This window comes from Colletotrichum fioriniae (assembly GCF_027942845.1).
Source record: "Colletotrichum fioriniae strain IMI 355084 chromosome Unknown scaffold_1, whole genome shotgun sequence".
In the NCBI taxonomy this organism is placed as follows: Eukaryota; Fungi; Ascomycota; class Sordariomycetes; order Glomerellales; family Glomerellaceae; genus Colletotrichum; species Colletotrichum fioriniae.
In genome coordinates this window covers 2,468,801-2,485,192 of record NW_027076837.1, presented here as the reverse complement: position 1 = coordinate 2,485,192, position 16,392 = coordinate 2,468,801, and the positions used below count along the sequence as shown (strand labels likewise).

At 54.7% G+C, this 16,392-nt stretch overlaps 4 protein-coding genes across 4 annotated transcripts; all 4 read right to left on the bottom strand.

Annotated features, from left to right (window-relative positions):
- Nucleotides 1-807: 807 nt before the first annotated feature.
- Nucleotides 808-2,088, bottom strand: PEX13 (Peroxisomal membrane protein PAS20; the record flags this gene model as incomplete). Its single annotated transcript, XM_053197659.1, has 2 exons — nucleotides 808-1,544; nucleotides 1,596-2,088. 2 exons carry the CDS (start codon nucleotides 2,086-2,088, stop codon nucleotides 808-810), a joined length of 1,230 nt encoding a protein of 409 aa, XP_053044882.1.
- Nucleotides 2,089-3,331: 1,243 nt separating this feature from the next.
- On the bottom strand, nucleotides 3,332-4,476 carry N0V96_000637 (uncharacterized protein; the record flags this gene model as incomplete). The annotated part of the gene is made up of 3 exons (XM_053197660.1): nucleotides 3,332-3,918; nucleotides 4,019-4,208; nucleotides 4,300-4,476. 3 exons carry the CDS (start codon nucleotides 4,474-4,476, stop codon nucleotides 3,332-3,334), a joined length of 954 nt encoding a protein of 317 aa, XP_053044883.1.
- Nucleotides 4,477-6,596: 2,120 nt separating this feature from the next.
- On the bottom strand, nucleotides 6,597-8,176 carry TOS1 (target of Sbf; the record flags this gene model as incomplete). Its single annotated transcript, XM_053197661.2, has 4 exons — nucleotides 6,597-7,060; nucleotides 7,114-7,286; nucleotides 7,347-7,870; nucleotides 7,937-8,176. The coding sequence occupies 4 exons, from the start codon at nucleotides 8,174-8,176 to the stop codon at nucleotides 6,597-6,599; spliced, it is 1,401 nt and encodes a 466-aa protein (XP_053044884.1).
- A 4,051-nt stretch (nucleotides 8,177-12,227) lies between these two features.
- On the bottom strand, nucleotides 12,228-16,061 carry RAD2 (DNA repair protein rad2; the record flags this gene model as incomplete). Its single annotated transcript, XM_053197662.2, has 1 exon — nucleotides 12,228-16,061. One exon carries the CDS (start codon nucleotides 16,059-16,061, stop codon nucleotides 12,228-12,230), a length of 3,834 nt encoding a protein of 1,277 aa, XP_053044885.1.
- Between the last annotated feature and the right edge of the window lie 331 nt (nucleotides 16,062-16,392).

Below are 16,392 nucleotides of genomic sequence, written 5' to 3'. Positions count from 1 at the left end.
ATCGGTGGCTCGTGCACGCTCCCTCCAAGGGTTGCGGAGGGAGCCACTGGGGGAGCTCAGGCACGCACCTTAGCTTTTCTAAGGTCTTCTTCAGTGTGCTGCGGCTTGCGGGCTTTCAGCTAAGCCCGTCGAGTGGCTTTCGTGTCCGCAAAAGTGTTCAGAGACGGCTGCATCGGCAGCTGTCACCAGATGGATGTATACCTGGCATACCACCATTCCTAAGAGTCTGGAGTACGACTGGCTTCTGACGCTTGTCATCCCATGTGACGTCAATCGTGGAATCGTCCAGACATGGAATGATAGCAGTGCAAAAGCGGATAGTCTGACAAACTAACCCGGTCCAGAACCCGCTCAAGGCCTCGCAAGTGGTGTAGAGCCGCAGAGATACTGGTTTAGTCACATGTCTTATGTCGTCGCATTTAGACCTCACACTTCTTCTTCTTCTTCTTCTTCTTCTCTCAACATGCACAGCAACGAAGATGATTTGATAGTTGATAATTGATAGTCAAGAACTCTATCGCTTACACTACCGCTGCTCATGGCTTTGAATTGCGTAATCACATATCAAACTGAGGCCAAGATATCCAAGCGGCCACTCCATCCGCTCCCACTACCAAGGGACGCGATCATGAACCTGAACGCCCAGCTTTTGAGTCCTAAACGGACTTGCAGACATCCCAAACGGGTACTGAATCGTACAAAACCTACAAAGAAAAATCCGTCTCTCCATCCGCCGCATCACTCGTCACACCGCTGTATCGTTCCTGCCAGATAGGTCGCCCTTCGTGACGGATATTTATGTATAGTTTAGTTGTAGAACACGCTCTTCTGGAAGCTCTCGGGCGAAACGTCTCCAATCTTCGTCTTGATCTCCGGTCCCTTTTCGGGAGCGGCGCCGGTGAGCGAGTTGGTCCGGCTGCTGTCGCTAGGCGCACCCTTGATCGCAGCGAGGGGCTGACCAGGTCGCTTAATAACCTCGAGGTAGGTCGACGGGAGGTAGCCGGTACGGCCATCACGCGCGCGGCACTTCCACCACTCGCTAGGGTTGCCAATGGGATCGCTCTTGGAGAGAACAGCGACCAGATCGCCCTTGCGCACTTCCATATCGACGTCCTTGACGGCGTTGCCGGGCTGAGGAGCGTAGTCGTACAGCAAGCGGCAGTAATCAAGCTTGGACGGGTCCAGGGGCTGTTGCGCGCCGGCCAGAGCCATGCGGCGACGTTCTTCCTCCTCCGCAGATGCTGCCATGGTGTTGATCATCTTGCGCATCAGGTACGGGAGACCGAAAGCGGCAAGGAGGAAGAAGAAGAGCGGCTTGCGGGAAGCCTTGGGGGGTCCCAAGGGAGCACCGTCAGGGCCGATGGGCGAACGGCCTTCGAATTTGGCAAAGGCTGCTGGTGTGAGCGCGGTCGCGTCGGCTGGGGGTGGGCGGCCGGTGATCTTGGCGATGAGGGTGCGGATCCAACGCATCAGGGTGAAGATGCCGAGTATCGAGCCCAAGGTATCCCTAAGATTGCTGAACTGCTCTGCTACCGACACCATCGCTGTGATATTTGTTAGTCATATTTCGCCAGCATGCGACGCAGTTGACCTACCAAAGAAGCTCGAGTGTGTGGCCATGTATGTGCTCTCCAACATCTGAGCAAAGCCTCCAAAGGCACCAACAACACCCTCCAACATCTGGAATGTTGCCTGAGTGCTGTTGTTAAATCTGTTGGTAAGACTGTTCGGGTCGTTGGGTCCTCCCATGCCTCCCATACCGCCCATGCCCATACCGCCGCCGTACATGCCTCCTCCATACATGCCACCGCCGTAACCGCCGCCATACATGCCACCACCGTACATACCGCCGCCGTAGCCACCGTAGGAACCCATCCTTGAGTATGGGCTGCTGTATGGAGAAGAGTAGGCACCGCCGCCGTATGAGCCGTATGGACTGGCGGCCGCACCTAAGCCTGCTCTGCTATAAGCGGCAGCGTTCTGGTCTACCGCGGAGGCAAGAGAGGCAGGTCGTTCGGGAACGGCGGGCGGGGTACCACCGGAGAGGGATGTGGCCGGTGTCGGGGTCGCGATAGATGCGGCGGACATGGGTGTGACTAAAGTGGCCGTTAGCAAAATGTGTGAATTTGGCGACGGTCAAGGACCATTTGTGGTGTTCAACGCACTTGAGGCAGCTGTTGTTGGAGCACCGGCCCGTTCCCAGGGCTTTGGAGGGGAAGCCATAATTACTTTTCCCGCGAGGAAGAAGTTTTCCTTGGATACCGTGTGGTGTTGGTCGCTCGCTCGGCGTTATCTCGCAATCCGCCTATCGGGAGCGCAGCCGGTGGCGATTTTCTCGAGTCGTGTCGGTTTGCCGGTTGCTGCACGCTGGCTCCGGATATGCGCGACGGAGGCTGGCGTTTATCGGCCAAGTCGTCGGATTGAACTGACAATCAACCTCAATGGGAGATGCAGTGAAAATGAGGATTCCAACGACGTTTTGCGACGTGTTGTAGAGAGGAGAGGGGAAGATCGATTCGGGGACGGCCCACGGGTAAGAGAAAGCTGGAGGGTCACTGGGATGGCGGGAACAAGTTGGGCTCGCAGCGTAATGCACCTGAGTAATAATGGGGGCCGCGGCGGATGGGGACGTAGTCACAGTACTGAGTGCAGAGGCGGCGGGCAAGTGACCCGGAGGCTCGTGCTTGGCGGTTGGCAGTGAGGTGATGAGGAGAGGAAACTGGAGACTTTGGCCCTTTGGGGGAGGCTCGGGAGAGTCAGCGGTTGGAGGCGCAGAATGTCCCGTCAAAAAGATGGGGTCGGGGACGGGCGGGTCCCGCTCCTACTTTGCGTCCAGTGGCTTCCATTCTTGCCTCGGTATCTTTCACGTTAGTTCCGACGTGGGCGGCCTGGGCCTCGCAACCTTTGTTTTTCGCCGCTGCCGTGCCGCAGACACGTCCTTGGGCCGAGGCATCTTGCACCTTGGGGAAATTTGTCGTCCCTCCCGTCGCCATTTCGCATTAGCTTTACCGTTTCCAAGACCCTTGAATCTGGGGTTTCCCCGGTTGTTTGGGAACTTGACGCTTTGCTGAATTTGATGATCGACGATTCGCGCTGCAGAGTTGTTGCATTACATTACTAGAACTGACATGCAAACCCGTAGCGAACCAACTTGATCCGCGCTTCAATTCTTTCAACGAGATGACCCTTATTTCGACTTTCAAACGCAGGATGGGTTCCAAATACAGAGTCCACCAAGATCATACTGACATGAATTTATTCCATCGATTACTGTTTTTTTTTTCTTTCTTCATTGCAAGCTAACAAGCCAATCCGACATAGCAGACCAGACCTACGCCAGTCCAGAAAAGGCCTTGGCATTCTTCACATGCTCCTCCCACGTCGTCAACTTATCCTCGACAATCGCATGCGACTCGTCCAGCTTCTCCCCACCATAGTACCCAAACTCGTCGAGCAGCCTCATGTTTTGCAACATCTCCTCGGCCACGAACTCCGGCATCCCCTGCCCCTTGAGCGCGCCCTTGAACTGCTCGTGCGTGAGCTCGTTGAACCGCGCTGCCTTGCCGGCCTCCGGGTACACCTTCTTGAACGTCTCGACCGCCTCGCCCGCCGTGACGTAGCTCGTCGCCGCGTACACCCGCTTGCCGAGCACCTTTTCGCGATGCAGCACGATGCCCTTTACAAACTTGCCCGTGTCGGCCGCCGCGTCAAACAGGGGGATGGGCGCGCTGGCCGGCACGGGGAGGCTGAGGCCCCAGGCGTTGTCGGGCGGCGTCTGGCGGAACATGCCGCCGGGGAGGTTGGCCATGTAGAAGCCCGGGAGGAAGAAAGTTGTGGGGAGGGAGGTTGTGCGGATGTACTCCTCGACGGCGGCCTTGCTGTCAAAGTGATACACGTCGGGGAGGGCGCCCTTGGACACTAGTATTGCGTGACATGTTAGCTCCCCTGGATCCTTATTCGTAAAACGTGACATATGTACGTATGTATCTTCTCGGGAGTGGGCAGGCAGGTTACGTACGCTTGTTGACGTCGAGGAGGGAGCTGAAGATGAAATGCTCGACGCCAGCCTCCAGAGCCGCGTCGGCAATGTTCTTGCCCTGCTGAATCTCCAGCTCCTTGTCCATCTTGTCCCAGTAGTTGGTCACGGCGAAGACGGCTGAAGCGCCCTTGACAGCGGCAGCCAGCGAAGCCTTGTCACCGAGGTCGGCCTGGTTGAAGTCACAGCACTCGTCAGCATGTCAATTCCAACACCATCAAAAACAAGGCTATGAAGTCGCTTGAGAGCGAATTAGGACTTACAGCGACAACCTCGACGCCCTTGGCGGCGAGGGCCTTGGACGAGTCCTTGGTGGCATCGCGGGTGACGCCGCGGACCTGCCAGTCCTTGCTGAGCTTGGCGTCGTTGAGGAAGATGTTGACGACGCTGCCTCCCTGAGCGCCCGTGGCGCCGAACACGGTGATGATCTTCTTGGACATTGTCGTATGTATTGGGCGGTTTACTGTTGTGAAGACGATCTGTTTGATACAAATGTCAGTCAGATGGTGTTTGTCCTCGAGCATCACACTCTAACATTGGGGAGGTGTCGAATATCAAGTACCTTAATCTTGCGATTGAATTGGAGTAGTAAGAGTCAAAGTGTTGTTGGAATTGTAGCTTGATGATCTTCTCCAGGAATCAACGTCAATGAAGACAAGCGATCGTCCGGTCTTTATACACAATGGCGCTCATGAACCTCACTGCCCGCCCCTCCTCCAAGACGCATATGTCTCAGGACGTTGGTCATGTACATAGGCTAGACACACCTCGACATAAGCTACCAGATTAGGTAAAGCTAGGGCGCGCGGGAGAACCCCTCATCATCATGCACCTCCGTCTCACCCACAGTGTCGTTCCGTAGGTACTGAAAGGGTGGTGGTCTCGCAAGGCTGGAGAGGCCTCGCGCCCGCGCCCGCGCGCATACCTGTTCGCGCTGGACCGTTGGAAGGATTTCCTTCCCCTCTCCACCTTACCTCACCATACTATCATGAGTATGTAAGCGGCGAGCTGGTATGTACCTCTTACAGTCGATTTACAATCTACAAAAGTCTATCGTACTGGAGCCCCGCGCGAAATTTCGCGTACCCAGATGGGGGAAAACTGTATAAGCTACCTTACCTTTTGGTTGGACGACTACAAATCAAGAAGCTGTACGTGTTCCCGCAAGCCGTGCATGCTTACAATGTATAGGGTTTTGTACTACAGATTGAGCGTAGCTCTAATTCAGTTTCTATAGGCTACAGAATTCTGTAGACAGTACGCGCGCAGACAAAGGATACACCCTAGATGATTGCTCTGCTGGCTCTGTATCCGTAGGTAGGAAGGTAGATGCATGGTGGGGAACAGACTCCGGACCTCTCGCGCGGGAGCTTACAAAGCCTCGCGGTTCGCCGCGCCTGTGAGAACCACACCCCATCAAGGATCCGCGAGCTTCCAGCCCATACTTGTCATCCCTCTCCCCCAACCACGAAGCCGAAGCCGCGAGGGAAACATAGGGTGTGGCGCGCACCTTGGTGCTTCCCAATTTTCTCATTGTAATTCAAGATTAATCAGTCTCACTCGAATGAACTAGAAAGTTTAGGAATTCCACATTCGCCAAGAACACGTTGAAAAATGACAGTACGAGTCGCGCGCGGCATGGGCGAATACTCTTTCTGTACATTTGTCAGGCGCACGGAGGGTTAACCGGTTCGGATGTCCGTTCGTTGGCCGCCCCGGGTTCCGGAGTTTCCTGCAACGACCGGGACCTACCTACCACACTCACGCATTTACCACTATAGGTATTCGACAACGACTCTTCTTTTGTTCAAAACTTCAGATGCATTTGCCTTCCCCGGTCTCGCGCCACAATGACAAAGTCAGTGACATGTCAGGCACACAAACGTCTACGTCTGTTCTTGCGAGTGTCATCTGCCCTGCACCGGACAACTTGTGGCTTGTGGCGCGAGTGCGCTGTCTTCGGCGGAAAAGCCACAGAGCTGGGACTTCTTCACAAGGTGCAGCCACCCGGGACTAAAGGTGTGACATGTGACTTCCTTCAAGCAAGCCTCCGTGTTCTTTTGTGGGAAATGGCACGTCTAGTTATCGAAGAGTATATCTCGAGTCACAATGAGCATGAGCATAGTTAAAGGCACGCTTGGTTACTCTCAGAATTTTGGTATCAATTGATACCCCCTCCCTGTTGGAGAAGAAAACTCTCTGGCTGAACTGTCTTGCTAGAGAAAACCAATACTCTTGCCTCCTTTCCATAAAATCGTCAAAAAAAGGGCGCACTTTTCCGGGGCCGGTGGGTATCTTCGTCTTAGACGCCGTCTAATGTCGTTCCGCAATCCCCTTGCCCCCAAAGGCGAAGGTAACTAGTACCCTCGCATTTCGAAGAAAAAAAGAAGTCTGAAGTCATCGGATGTCGAAGATCCAATGCAAAAAGAAAAAGTCTTGCTTGGGCTCAATCCAGCGAGAAGAAGAAGAAAAAAGTCATCGTCAAACCCCCAATCCCATATATGCAAATCATGTACTTGTTGGAATACCATTCAAGTAGAAATCAAAACCGCGGAAACATTCAAGACGACAAAGCGAACAAGGAGACCCTGTTGCTCTTGCCGCCGGTGCTTGCGGTCGAGACAGAGTCGGCAGAGAGCCAGCCCTCCACCTGAGAGCGGGTGATGCCAGAGCTCAAGTTGACGCTAGAGTCCAACATCTTGACTGAGACCTGGCCAGAGTCACCATCTAGGACAACAGCGACCTTGGCGGGGGCGCCAGTAGGACGGTCGAAGTAGTCGGATGAGCCGCCAGGGACATTGGAGTGGATGGTTGACTTGCACTTGGTATCGCCAGTGGCGAGGACCTCGAGAACGTCGAGCTCACCACAAGCAGGCCAGCAGGAGCAAGTGCTGTACTGAGCAACACGGGGGATGCGAGCGTTGAGGAACCAAAGGGCGGACATGTCGGCGTTGAAACCAGTGGTTCCGTCGAGAGGCATGCTCAGCTCGAAGAGCCAGACTGAATCCTCACCCTTGAAACCGTCTAAAATGTGTAAGCAGACTGAAAGGTAGAACAAGATTCTATGAATTACTTACGGTATGCAACGGAGCCAGGGCGCGAATATCCGCAGCCACCATCATCGCATGACTTGTCGCTGGCGATCAAGAACTCCTGGTTGGACTTGAGGGTGATCGGCTTCAAGACCTCGGGTGAAGCGGCACCACCAGTACCCGCGGCATTCAGGTAGGACAAAGAGTTACCAAAGACGCTGTTCTCAGTCAGCACACTGTGACTCATGTACAAAGAATCATCTCAAAGTGACACTTACTTGTCAAACTTGCCAGAGAGCTGGCCTCCGTAGTTGCCAAGGAAGACGATGCCGTCAGCAACACCCTCATCAGCGTTGTAGTAGCCGACACGCTCGTAGTCACCACTGACGGAGCCAGATCCGGAGCCAGAGCTTGAAGCAGCTTTGGAGCTGGCAGGCTGAGGAACAGCAGCAGCGACAGGGGGCTGGGAGGGAGTGGGAGTTGGGCTAGGCGCAACAACAGGAGCGACAGCAGGGGTCGCAGCAGCAGCAGGGGGTGCCGCGGGGGTAGGGCCAAAGTAGTTGTTGATCCAGGATACGACCTTGCCGTCGATTTCCGCAACGACCCAGTCTTCACCACGCTTCTCCTCCTTGGGCTCCTCTTTGGGAGACTCGACCGACTTCTTGTGGAGGTGCTGGTGACCGTGATGGCCATGACGGCGAGCGTGGACGTGAGAAGCGGCAGGGGAGCGCTTGGCCTTGGAAGACAGGCTATAGATAGCAACCTGCTTCAGCTCCATGGGACCACGGAAGACGGGCATAAGCTAGCATTTTGTGAGTACTTGTGCGAACGTGTAAGTGAATGATGCCCAAAGAAAAAAAAAGCTTACCTCCTCATTGAAAGGGGCCAGGGGGCCTGAGAAAGCAACGTCCTCAAAGGTGCAAGAACCATCATCACCCATGTGGCTGACAGCCTTGTAAGTGCCAGGGTGACCGACATTGGAATACAAGATCTGATCAACAGCACCGCACCACCAGTTACCACCCTCTTCCTTGGCCGTGCCAGAGCACTGTTGAATGGCCTGGGTAACAGCGGCCGAAGCCAGCATGAGAACCGTGTAAGACTTCATGTTGTTCTAGTGTCGTTCTCGAAAAAAATGGTTGGAATGAATGTTTAGAAATTGAGCTTTGCTGGGAAATTGGAGTGAGTTCCTCTGGATATTTGACCGGCCTCAAAGAGAATCGCAAGTGGCTGGTAAAAGTGATGTAGGAATGTCCCAGTGGTGTATGGATAGGGCCCAGATTGTTCTTTGACTCGACTTGCGAGGTGTGACTGGGTTTGTTAGGAATGTTGGCGTACTCAGTGAACCCTGTTCAACGGTGTGGCGTGTCTTGTCTCTGAATCAAGGACCAGGTGAGACCAAGGGTTGAGTGCGTGAATAAGGAATGACTTGAGACGAGGAGTCTCTTGGAAGGAGAGTCGATGCTATTCGATAGCCGGCAGGTCGAAGTTGTGTTTTAACACTGGATCGTGGGGGGGAAAAGAGAAGAAGAGAAAATCCGGGATAAGGTGAGTGTGGGAGGGCTGAGTTAATAAATCGACCTAAGCAAACGAGGAAGTTGCAAGAAGGCGCATCTCGGGGAACAAGGTTAATGGGTGGATGGAGAAGGGTAGGATCCAATCTGAGGTGGGTGGACTTTGGCCCTGGTGGATAGGTACGGAGTATGGATGCTGGTGGGCAGACGGGCAGGCACGAACTGCAGAAAGGCAGGAGCAGACCTGCTTCTGGGCGGGCAGGAACCAACCTACAGGGGGGGTCCAGTCGCTCCTTCCCTTGATTTTTGAAGGTGAATTGGATATTAACACGCCTCACCGCGGCAAGTGCCTCCTCCCATCCTTCCTTTCCTCCTTCCTTCTCTGCAGACTGCAAGTGAGGAAGGAGGAGTCCAGGAACAGAAAAAAGCCGTTGCATCATTGGACGAAAGAGGGAAACAGAACAGAATGGACCAATCCGGGCTTGGTTTTTTTATGAAACACTGGCTTGGCTCTCCATGGGGTCGTACCTTGCAGCTATTGGCAGGGGAGGGCCGAGCTAACCTCAATCTCACTTCAGGCCCAGCAACGATACTTTTCTCCCTCAGCTTCGCCCGCGGCTCCCTTCGTACCTCTGTTGGTCAACTCGCTGGTGCCGTGTTGCATCTTGACCGCGGCCAGCGGCTGCAGCAGCTGAGCAGACTGTTGTCATCCATACGCCGTCCGGAATATGGTGATGTGAGAGCCACCGTAAACGCCAAGGGCCAAGCCCGGCCGTTTCGCTCTTCTCAATGAGGCTTGGAGAGAGACAACCAACCACCACCCGGCACGCCCAGCTAGACTTCCTCGGCGTTCTGGGCTCTAATTTTGAGGGCGATGCAAATGCAACATTCGAGGACAACAATGCCGCCAGCTTGTGCCCGACAGGGCAACGAGGGGGATGATATCAAAGCAGCAAGAAATAGGGCCAGACCCGTCGCGATAGATCAGCAGAGCAATACGAAGAATACTATATGCCCCCGGCTTTGCCACGCCCTGAGAGCACTTGGATCAGGTGACGGTCTCGGCATTGCTGCTCGAGGCTGGGGGATCATTTCGGCTCCCCAGAAACCTGATCCGTCTTTCTTCAGAAGTTCAGGTCCGCACAGAGACGTTGTTCCGAACATCTGCAGCTGCTTTTTGGAAACAAGGAGTCCACTTCAGGCTTATTACTAAAGACTACCCTCGCTAGTCAGCAATTGCAACACACCAGAAGTAGAGCGTCAAAGATAGCCTGAGAGGTGCCATTGCAGCGCTCTCGAGCCCTCCTCAATTTGACTTCAGTCAGTTCATCGCCAGGGGTTATCGCCCCCGCCAATTTTCGGGGGATTTGGGGGTGGCAGTGACAGCGCCGGCGTTGCTGCGTCTGTGTGTGCTGACCCTGAAAAGGTGACAAGCAAGATCAAGCGCGATTCAAGCTTACCGTGGTGTGCGCCCGGTGTCCTCCAAGGTGTGTCCCCATCTCAAGTCCGACGGGGACCCCTCGCTCGCCATGGGTTCATCCCAACGGCAGTGACATCTGGAATCCTCATATCGCCCCAATCAACACGCCCGTCCGATATCACTCAATCCACAGAGCGGTCCATCTCATCCGATGTTTAATCGCGCAGACAACTCTCAACAACAGGCACCATCCCGACACCACCGTACCGCCCAACCCATGCTGCGACACCGCGGAAGGACGGGTTGGGCCTCGCCTCCAGTGGTTCTTAGTCTTACTTTTGCGCTTCAACCCGTTCCAACCTCCGGCACCACGAGGATGAAGTCGACGATCCCTCTGCTCCTTCTCATTAAGATTGAGTGCTACCCGGCTTTGTTGATCCGTTCTAGATCCGTCCTGTGACGGACGGCCTTGATTGCTCAAGTTGCCTGAGTCGCAACCCTAGTCGCGATGGCTGGCCAGAAAAGCAAAAATCCCTGGACAAAACGTACCGCGGGACGAAAGGAAAATTTCCGAGGCAACAAAAAACAAAAAAGCCTAAACCTGGGAAAACCGCTCATCTGCCTACTCCACCGACCGTCCCTTGCGACCCGTCGTGCCACATGGCGGTCTCGCGGCATTGGTTCTTTTCATCACCACGTTGACGTCGTTGATCCGCAGGTCCAGTCGTGGGACTCGGTGCAATCTGCTGTTACAAGGCAAAAAGAGGGACAGCCTGACCAGACCCCTTGTGTTGGTGACGACGCGAGCGAGGTTATCAGAAGAAAAGGATTGATGACTAGACAAATCGGCACTACTGAGTAAACAACAAAGTAATCCGAAGCGAGGCCGTCTTTCATAAGCCGGAAGCCGTTGATGACTGAAAGTCAAAATCATCGCCAACCGTCCACGACTTTGGCGTTCGCTGTTCCTGCATTAGCGGAAACGCCTACCCGGACCGTTTCCATTGGCTGCCCTGGACTTCTCATCTGCATTTGCGCACTCTATTCTCGCCGTGGCGAATGCTTATTCGACAACAGCGTTGCGCAGTCACTGTTGCTGATCATCCTCTGCGCTGCTGTGCAGTCCAGGCGGCAGGTCGGGTCAGGGCGCACCACGTTGAATATGCCGGCACATCACCAAGGTTCTACCGTTCTTCGGACGTGGACGAGTCAATTTCTTCGGACCTACAGTAGAAGCCAGTGCTCTCATCTTGCATGCGTCCACGTCCCACGAGATATCTGACTGGCGGAAAACTTTGAGCCTTTGCAGTGGACCACCGGGGTTCTCGAGTAGCTGGTATCCGGACCATCGCCCAGCTCCACGCACACGGCATTTCTGCGGTGTATCCGTACACCCAACCAACACGTGAGAAACCTGCAAAGTTCGTCGTCTCGAGGAGATCTTCGCCTACCGAACGTCTCAACCGTACCCCGCCACGTGAAAACTTGAAAAGATTCTGCCTTAACCCCTCCGTCCGATTGGCATTCGGAGAACTAGTTCTTCCCACTTTAACTCATGATATTCCACCCCAGATCTAGTCTCGGCACGTGCCCGACTAAGAACGAGGTTAAAGTACAACGTCGTACCTGAAAATCACTTCTCGAAAATCGGGTTTGGCAATGGAATCCCCTTCAGCCCTAAAGAGAGGTTCGGCGCTTACTTAGTAGGCTCGGTCGATACATACCCGCAGTCTGAAGAGACTTGGGAGAAGAGGATTTAATCCAATTGTAGATTCTATCATCCAGAGCTTCATTGGGTCAAGTCGCCACCTGGGTCTTCTCTTCCTTCGGGCAAATGCCGTTTACTACCTGTTACCTTGTGACTCACTCATACATATGCAGGTACAGAAGATTTTATCACTCGAGCCCGAAGTTGAGAGATTTTGTGCTTTACTGCGCGATTTCAATCACCGTCTTATCGCCACAGCGGAGTTTTGGCAGCGAGAAGATTGGGTTTTGGGAGCCAAGTCATGGTTTTCTTGACTCGAGGCCGTTGGCTCAAATGCTTTTTTCCATGAACCCTGGTGATACATCGTCTTCTCGTTCCCTAATACTTGCTGGCCATCACCTTGTTGCTTGAAATCCACAAACATATCGAGGTTACATGGGCATTCCGTAGTACCGCAAGCAAGATGACGCAAAAATGGATGGAAGCCAAGTTTGTGGTTTCGATTAAGCAGAGGTGACTACGCAGATGCCTTGGCCTTCTTTCCGCGTCGGGCTCTACCACTTCGACCACCCTGCTCATTCTCCTCCTCCACCTCACCATCGACAAATTCATCCTCATCCTCAGCAGCCGCCGTCCTAGCCCTAGCTTTCCTCTTCCCCGTAGCTCTGGTCGGCGCCGCCATGTTAGCAGCAGAAGCTCCGCCCTCCTGCTCCTCATCACCCGGCTGCTCCCCATTGGCATTAGCCCTCAACCGACTCACAGCATTGGCCATCCTCTTGCTCGTCGTGCCCTTCTGCCTCGGCGCAAACGCGTCCCTCGCGCCCACGCCGACCGCACCCTCAAAGTACCTCGTGATATTCGTCTGCGTACCCTCAATGTCGCGCTTATTCATGTCCCGGATCACGGGCACCAGCACCTCGTCGGTGCGATCCTTGCTCCACCCAATCGTCGCCATCAAAAACTGCCGCAGACCCTCGAGGTCCGGAACGCCCCACTGGAAGTGCTCCGGGCTGTCGTCGACCTCTGGCCGGACGTAGGCGTCCGTGACGGCCGGATTGGGGAACCCCGCCGGCAAGAACAGCTTCGTGCCCTGCGACTTGCGGAACTTGCGGCGGAAAGGCGATCCCGCGTCCGCCTCCTTGGGTCGGTTATTCAGCTGTACGTCCGCCCACCACTCCTTAAACTGGATGAGGCCGTCTTTGCCGGGGAACTCGGAGAGGATCTCCACGGCCGTGACGGGACCGACGCCGGGCAAGCCCTCGGTGTAATCGGAGCCCAGAAGCTGGGCAATGGCGATGAGCTGGTCCCGCGAGAGCGAGAGCTCCTTTTCGAGGTCCGAACCGAGGTAGCACTCGACGAACTTGTTACTGTTGAACATGTTCTTGTAGATGCGCGTGCCACCAAAGAGGAAGCAATCCGAGTCGTCGGTGACGATGCCGTCCACCAGGCCCAGACGCACCAACTCCGCACACTGCGCTTCCGCCTCCATCGGTGCGGTGATGTAGGGGATACCAAAGAGGCGAAGGAGAGCCTGGCACTCGGTGACCATGACCTGCGTGACCTCATCGGCATCACGGCGGTCCTTCTTCTGCTGCGTGCGCAGCGCCTTGAGTTCCTTTTCGTATGCCTCCTTGTTCTCTTGCTCCGACTTGTTGTTTAGCTCGCTGGCGAAGCGGGCGTGCTCTTCGGCTTCCTGCGCCAGGTTGGCAAAGAGCTCCTCATCTTCCGGGTCACTGAACTCATCGTCGCTTTCGGCAAAGACGGCCGCTTCGGCGTCATGCACTGGATCCCCGGCCGTGTTGGGGTCGTCGAGCGTGGGCCCGTCCATGAGTTCTTCAAACGTGAGTTCGTGCTCTTCTTCTTCTTCGACGGGTTTCGGTTCTTCTGCGTTGATAGTAACATCTTCCATTACTGAGTCCGGAGGGGAATCAGGACGTTGTGGCTCGGCGACATCTTCCATCTCTGGTTCGGGGGAGTCAGGGACTGCCGTGACAGTGACCTCCACGTCTTCGTCAACTTCTTCAGGCTGAACGTCTTCAAATTCGACTTCAGGAGGCTGAGATGAGTTGCGTGACGGTGCATCTGCCTTTTCTGACGGCGCAGTCGTGACATCTTCTTCCTTCTCAGGCTCGAGCTCTGCGTTTGTAGCGGCATCGGCAGCGTCGGGTTCATCTAGGAAAGTTATTTCTTCCTGGGAAGCAGCATGCTTCGGAGGTGGAGGCGCGTCAAGAATCTCAACGTCGTCGTCTTCGTCATCAGAGGACTGAATCTCGATGAGCTGGTTTTGCCGTTGACGCTCAAACCTCCGCTCCTCCTCCTGTGCGGCCTCTCTATCTTCCGTGTTGATTTCACTCTCCACTTGCCGCTGTTGCTTAATCGACTCTCGGATATCCGTATTGTCCACCATCCAGGGAGGTAGAGGCTTGGGACGATCTTCTTCTGGCCCTCTTTCAAAGCCACCTTCGTCATCTTCATCGCCAGCGGGCTGCTCTTCAGCGCCATCAGCCAAGAAACCGCCACCGAATTGGGCATCACCATCTTCGCGTGCAGGTTCTTGCAAACTTTTCGCCGGCTCCTTTGGGGCTCCCTTCTCGGGCTTCTTTGACTGAGCCTTCATAGAGAAGAGAGAGGGGCCCCATGCGAGTTTAGGGAATGGTAGTGGGCCATCGAATGGGTTCTTGACGTTGGGCACTGCAGGTTTGGGCAGTACTCGTTTCTTTTGTCGAGAGGCTTTCAAAGCCGCCTGCAAGTCCATCTCTCCGTCGCTGCTGCTGGCACTGTTGGCGCGCTTCCTTGGCACCGCAGCATTGGACCTGTTGTTGACAATATGGGCAACCATGCGACCGCTCCTCGCGGCAATCGGCTTCGGTGCCTCCACAGCCTTCTGCTTCCATTCAGGTGCCTCCAACTCCACATCGTCAAACTGCTCATCCTCCTCGGACTTTTCAGCAGCTTCTCCGTGCTGGTTTTGCAGTGACATGGCAATGGCTCGGTTGATGTCGTCTTCTTCTTCTGGGTGCATTGCCTCATCGTCACGTTGCCTGGCAACATTTCTGACATGGGCTTCCGGCAAATCACCATCGACGAAAAGACTCTCCTCCTCCTCTTCGAATAAGTCGTTCACTTCACTGCTTCCTCGGTTTCCATGTAATTGTTGCCTCTGGATAGCTGCTTGCCAGGATGCTTGTGCGGCTGCGCTGGAAGGCATCTTGGGCAGCCGGTTCAGGCCCTCGACTGGAACATCTTCAAAGTCGTCTTCCTCTTCAGATGCCTCTGCCTTTTCTTTTGGCTGAAATTGAAAGTCCAAGGCATCGACATCAATAGGCTTATGAGCTTCGCCGAGATCTTTCTCTTTGCTCACAACTCCCAGGGCCCAGCCACCTTCCGCGCCGTCATTCTTGACTAGGATGTACTCCCTGTCTTTTTCACCAGCGATTCTCCCGCCACCGTTCAGAGTAAGATCAAGACCAGTCATGCCGGCTTCTTTCATGAGGCGCTGTGTCAAATTGTTCCTTTCCCGAACTCTTTCGATTTGAAATCTTGAGAAATCCATGCGATTCGGAAACATCTCATCAAGCTGCTCCTTGCTCAAGCCCATCCTCAAACGACTGCGGAGTCTTGCCGCATTCAAGATGTTGTATCTATCAGCTGCCGGTAAGCTTCGAAAGAACTCGCCATCAAAGTCGATCTTGCTAAAGTCGTAGAGATTGATGTCTTCGCCGTTATGGAACTGTCGGGCATATTCTTCCAACTCTTCAATGCTCATAATTCTAGGATCATCCGCCTTGGCCATGGATGCAATATCACCATCCATCTCGGGCAAGTGATATGCATCCTGCTTGAAAAACTTTCTCGTCTTTTGACGCTCTTGCTGCGACATGCCGACCTCGTCAACGTAAACAATCTGTTCCATATCAGGTATAGCCTCCTGCGGCTCCTCTCGCTCGCGTTGGATGCCTCGATCCGCATCGCGCTTCCTCCTGTCCTCCTCCTCCTCGGCGATCCGCTGCATCTGCACAGCCAGCAGCTTCCCAGCCGTGCGGACGGCATCCTCCCTCCGACCCTCGCGCCGCTGCTTACGGCCCTGGATCGTCTGGCGCTTGAGCACGGGAGCCCCGCCGTCAAAGACGAAGACGGGCTTGATGCCGAACCACAGCAGCTTACAGATGCGGCGGAAGAAGCCAACAACGTGCGAGTTGCGCAGGGCATTGCCCTCCTTGTCACGCACCGCCTTGAGGAATTGGTATATCCAGATGGAGGCATCAACGGCGAGGCGCTTTCGGTTGAGGGTCGCGAGGTTCGTCGGGCGCGCGCAGGGCTGCACGACGGTCCAGAGGCCGTTCACACCCATGGCGTTGGCGGGAGGGCAAAGCCGGCACCTTTGATTCGGAGTTCACGGAGGGGTCGGCTTCAGAAGGTGTCAGGTGCTGCGAGAAGCGCTCTCCTCATCTACCGAGTGTATATAGCATTGTAGAAGATGGGCGCTACGTCCTTGTACAGTCAAAATAGCACAGATGTAAGTGTGGCGGTTGTGAAAAGTGAACGAGGTTACGAGTTTGTGAAGAATGAAGGCGGCCGCAGCTGCCTGTAAGCCATTTGAAATGGGAGCTCAAGGTCATGACGCGCTTGCCTCCACTAGAGGCGTCTTTATCAATGCTTATCGATTGGCTACAGATTCAAGC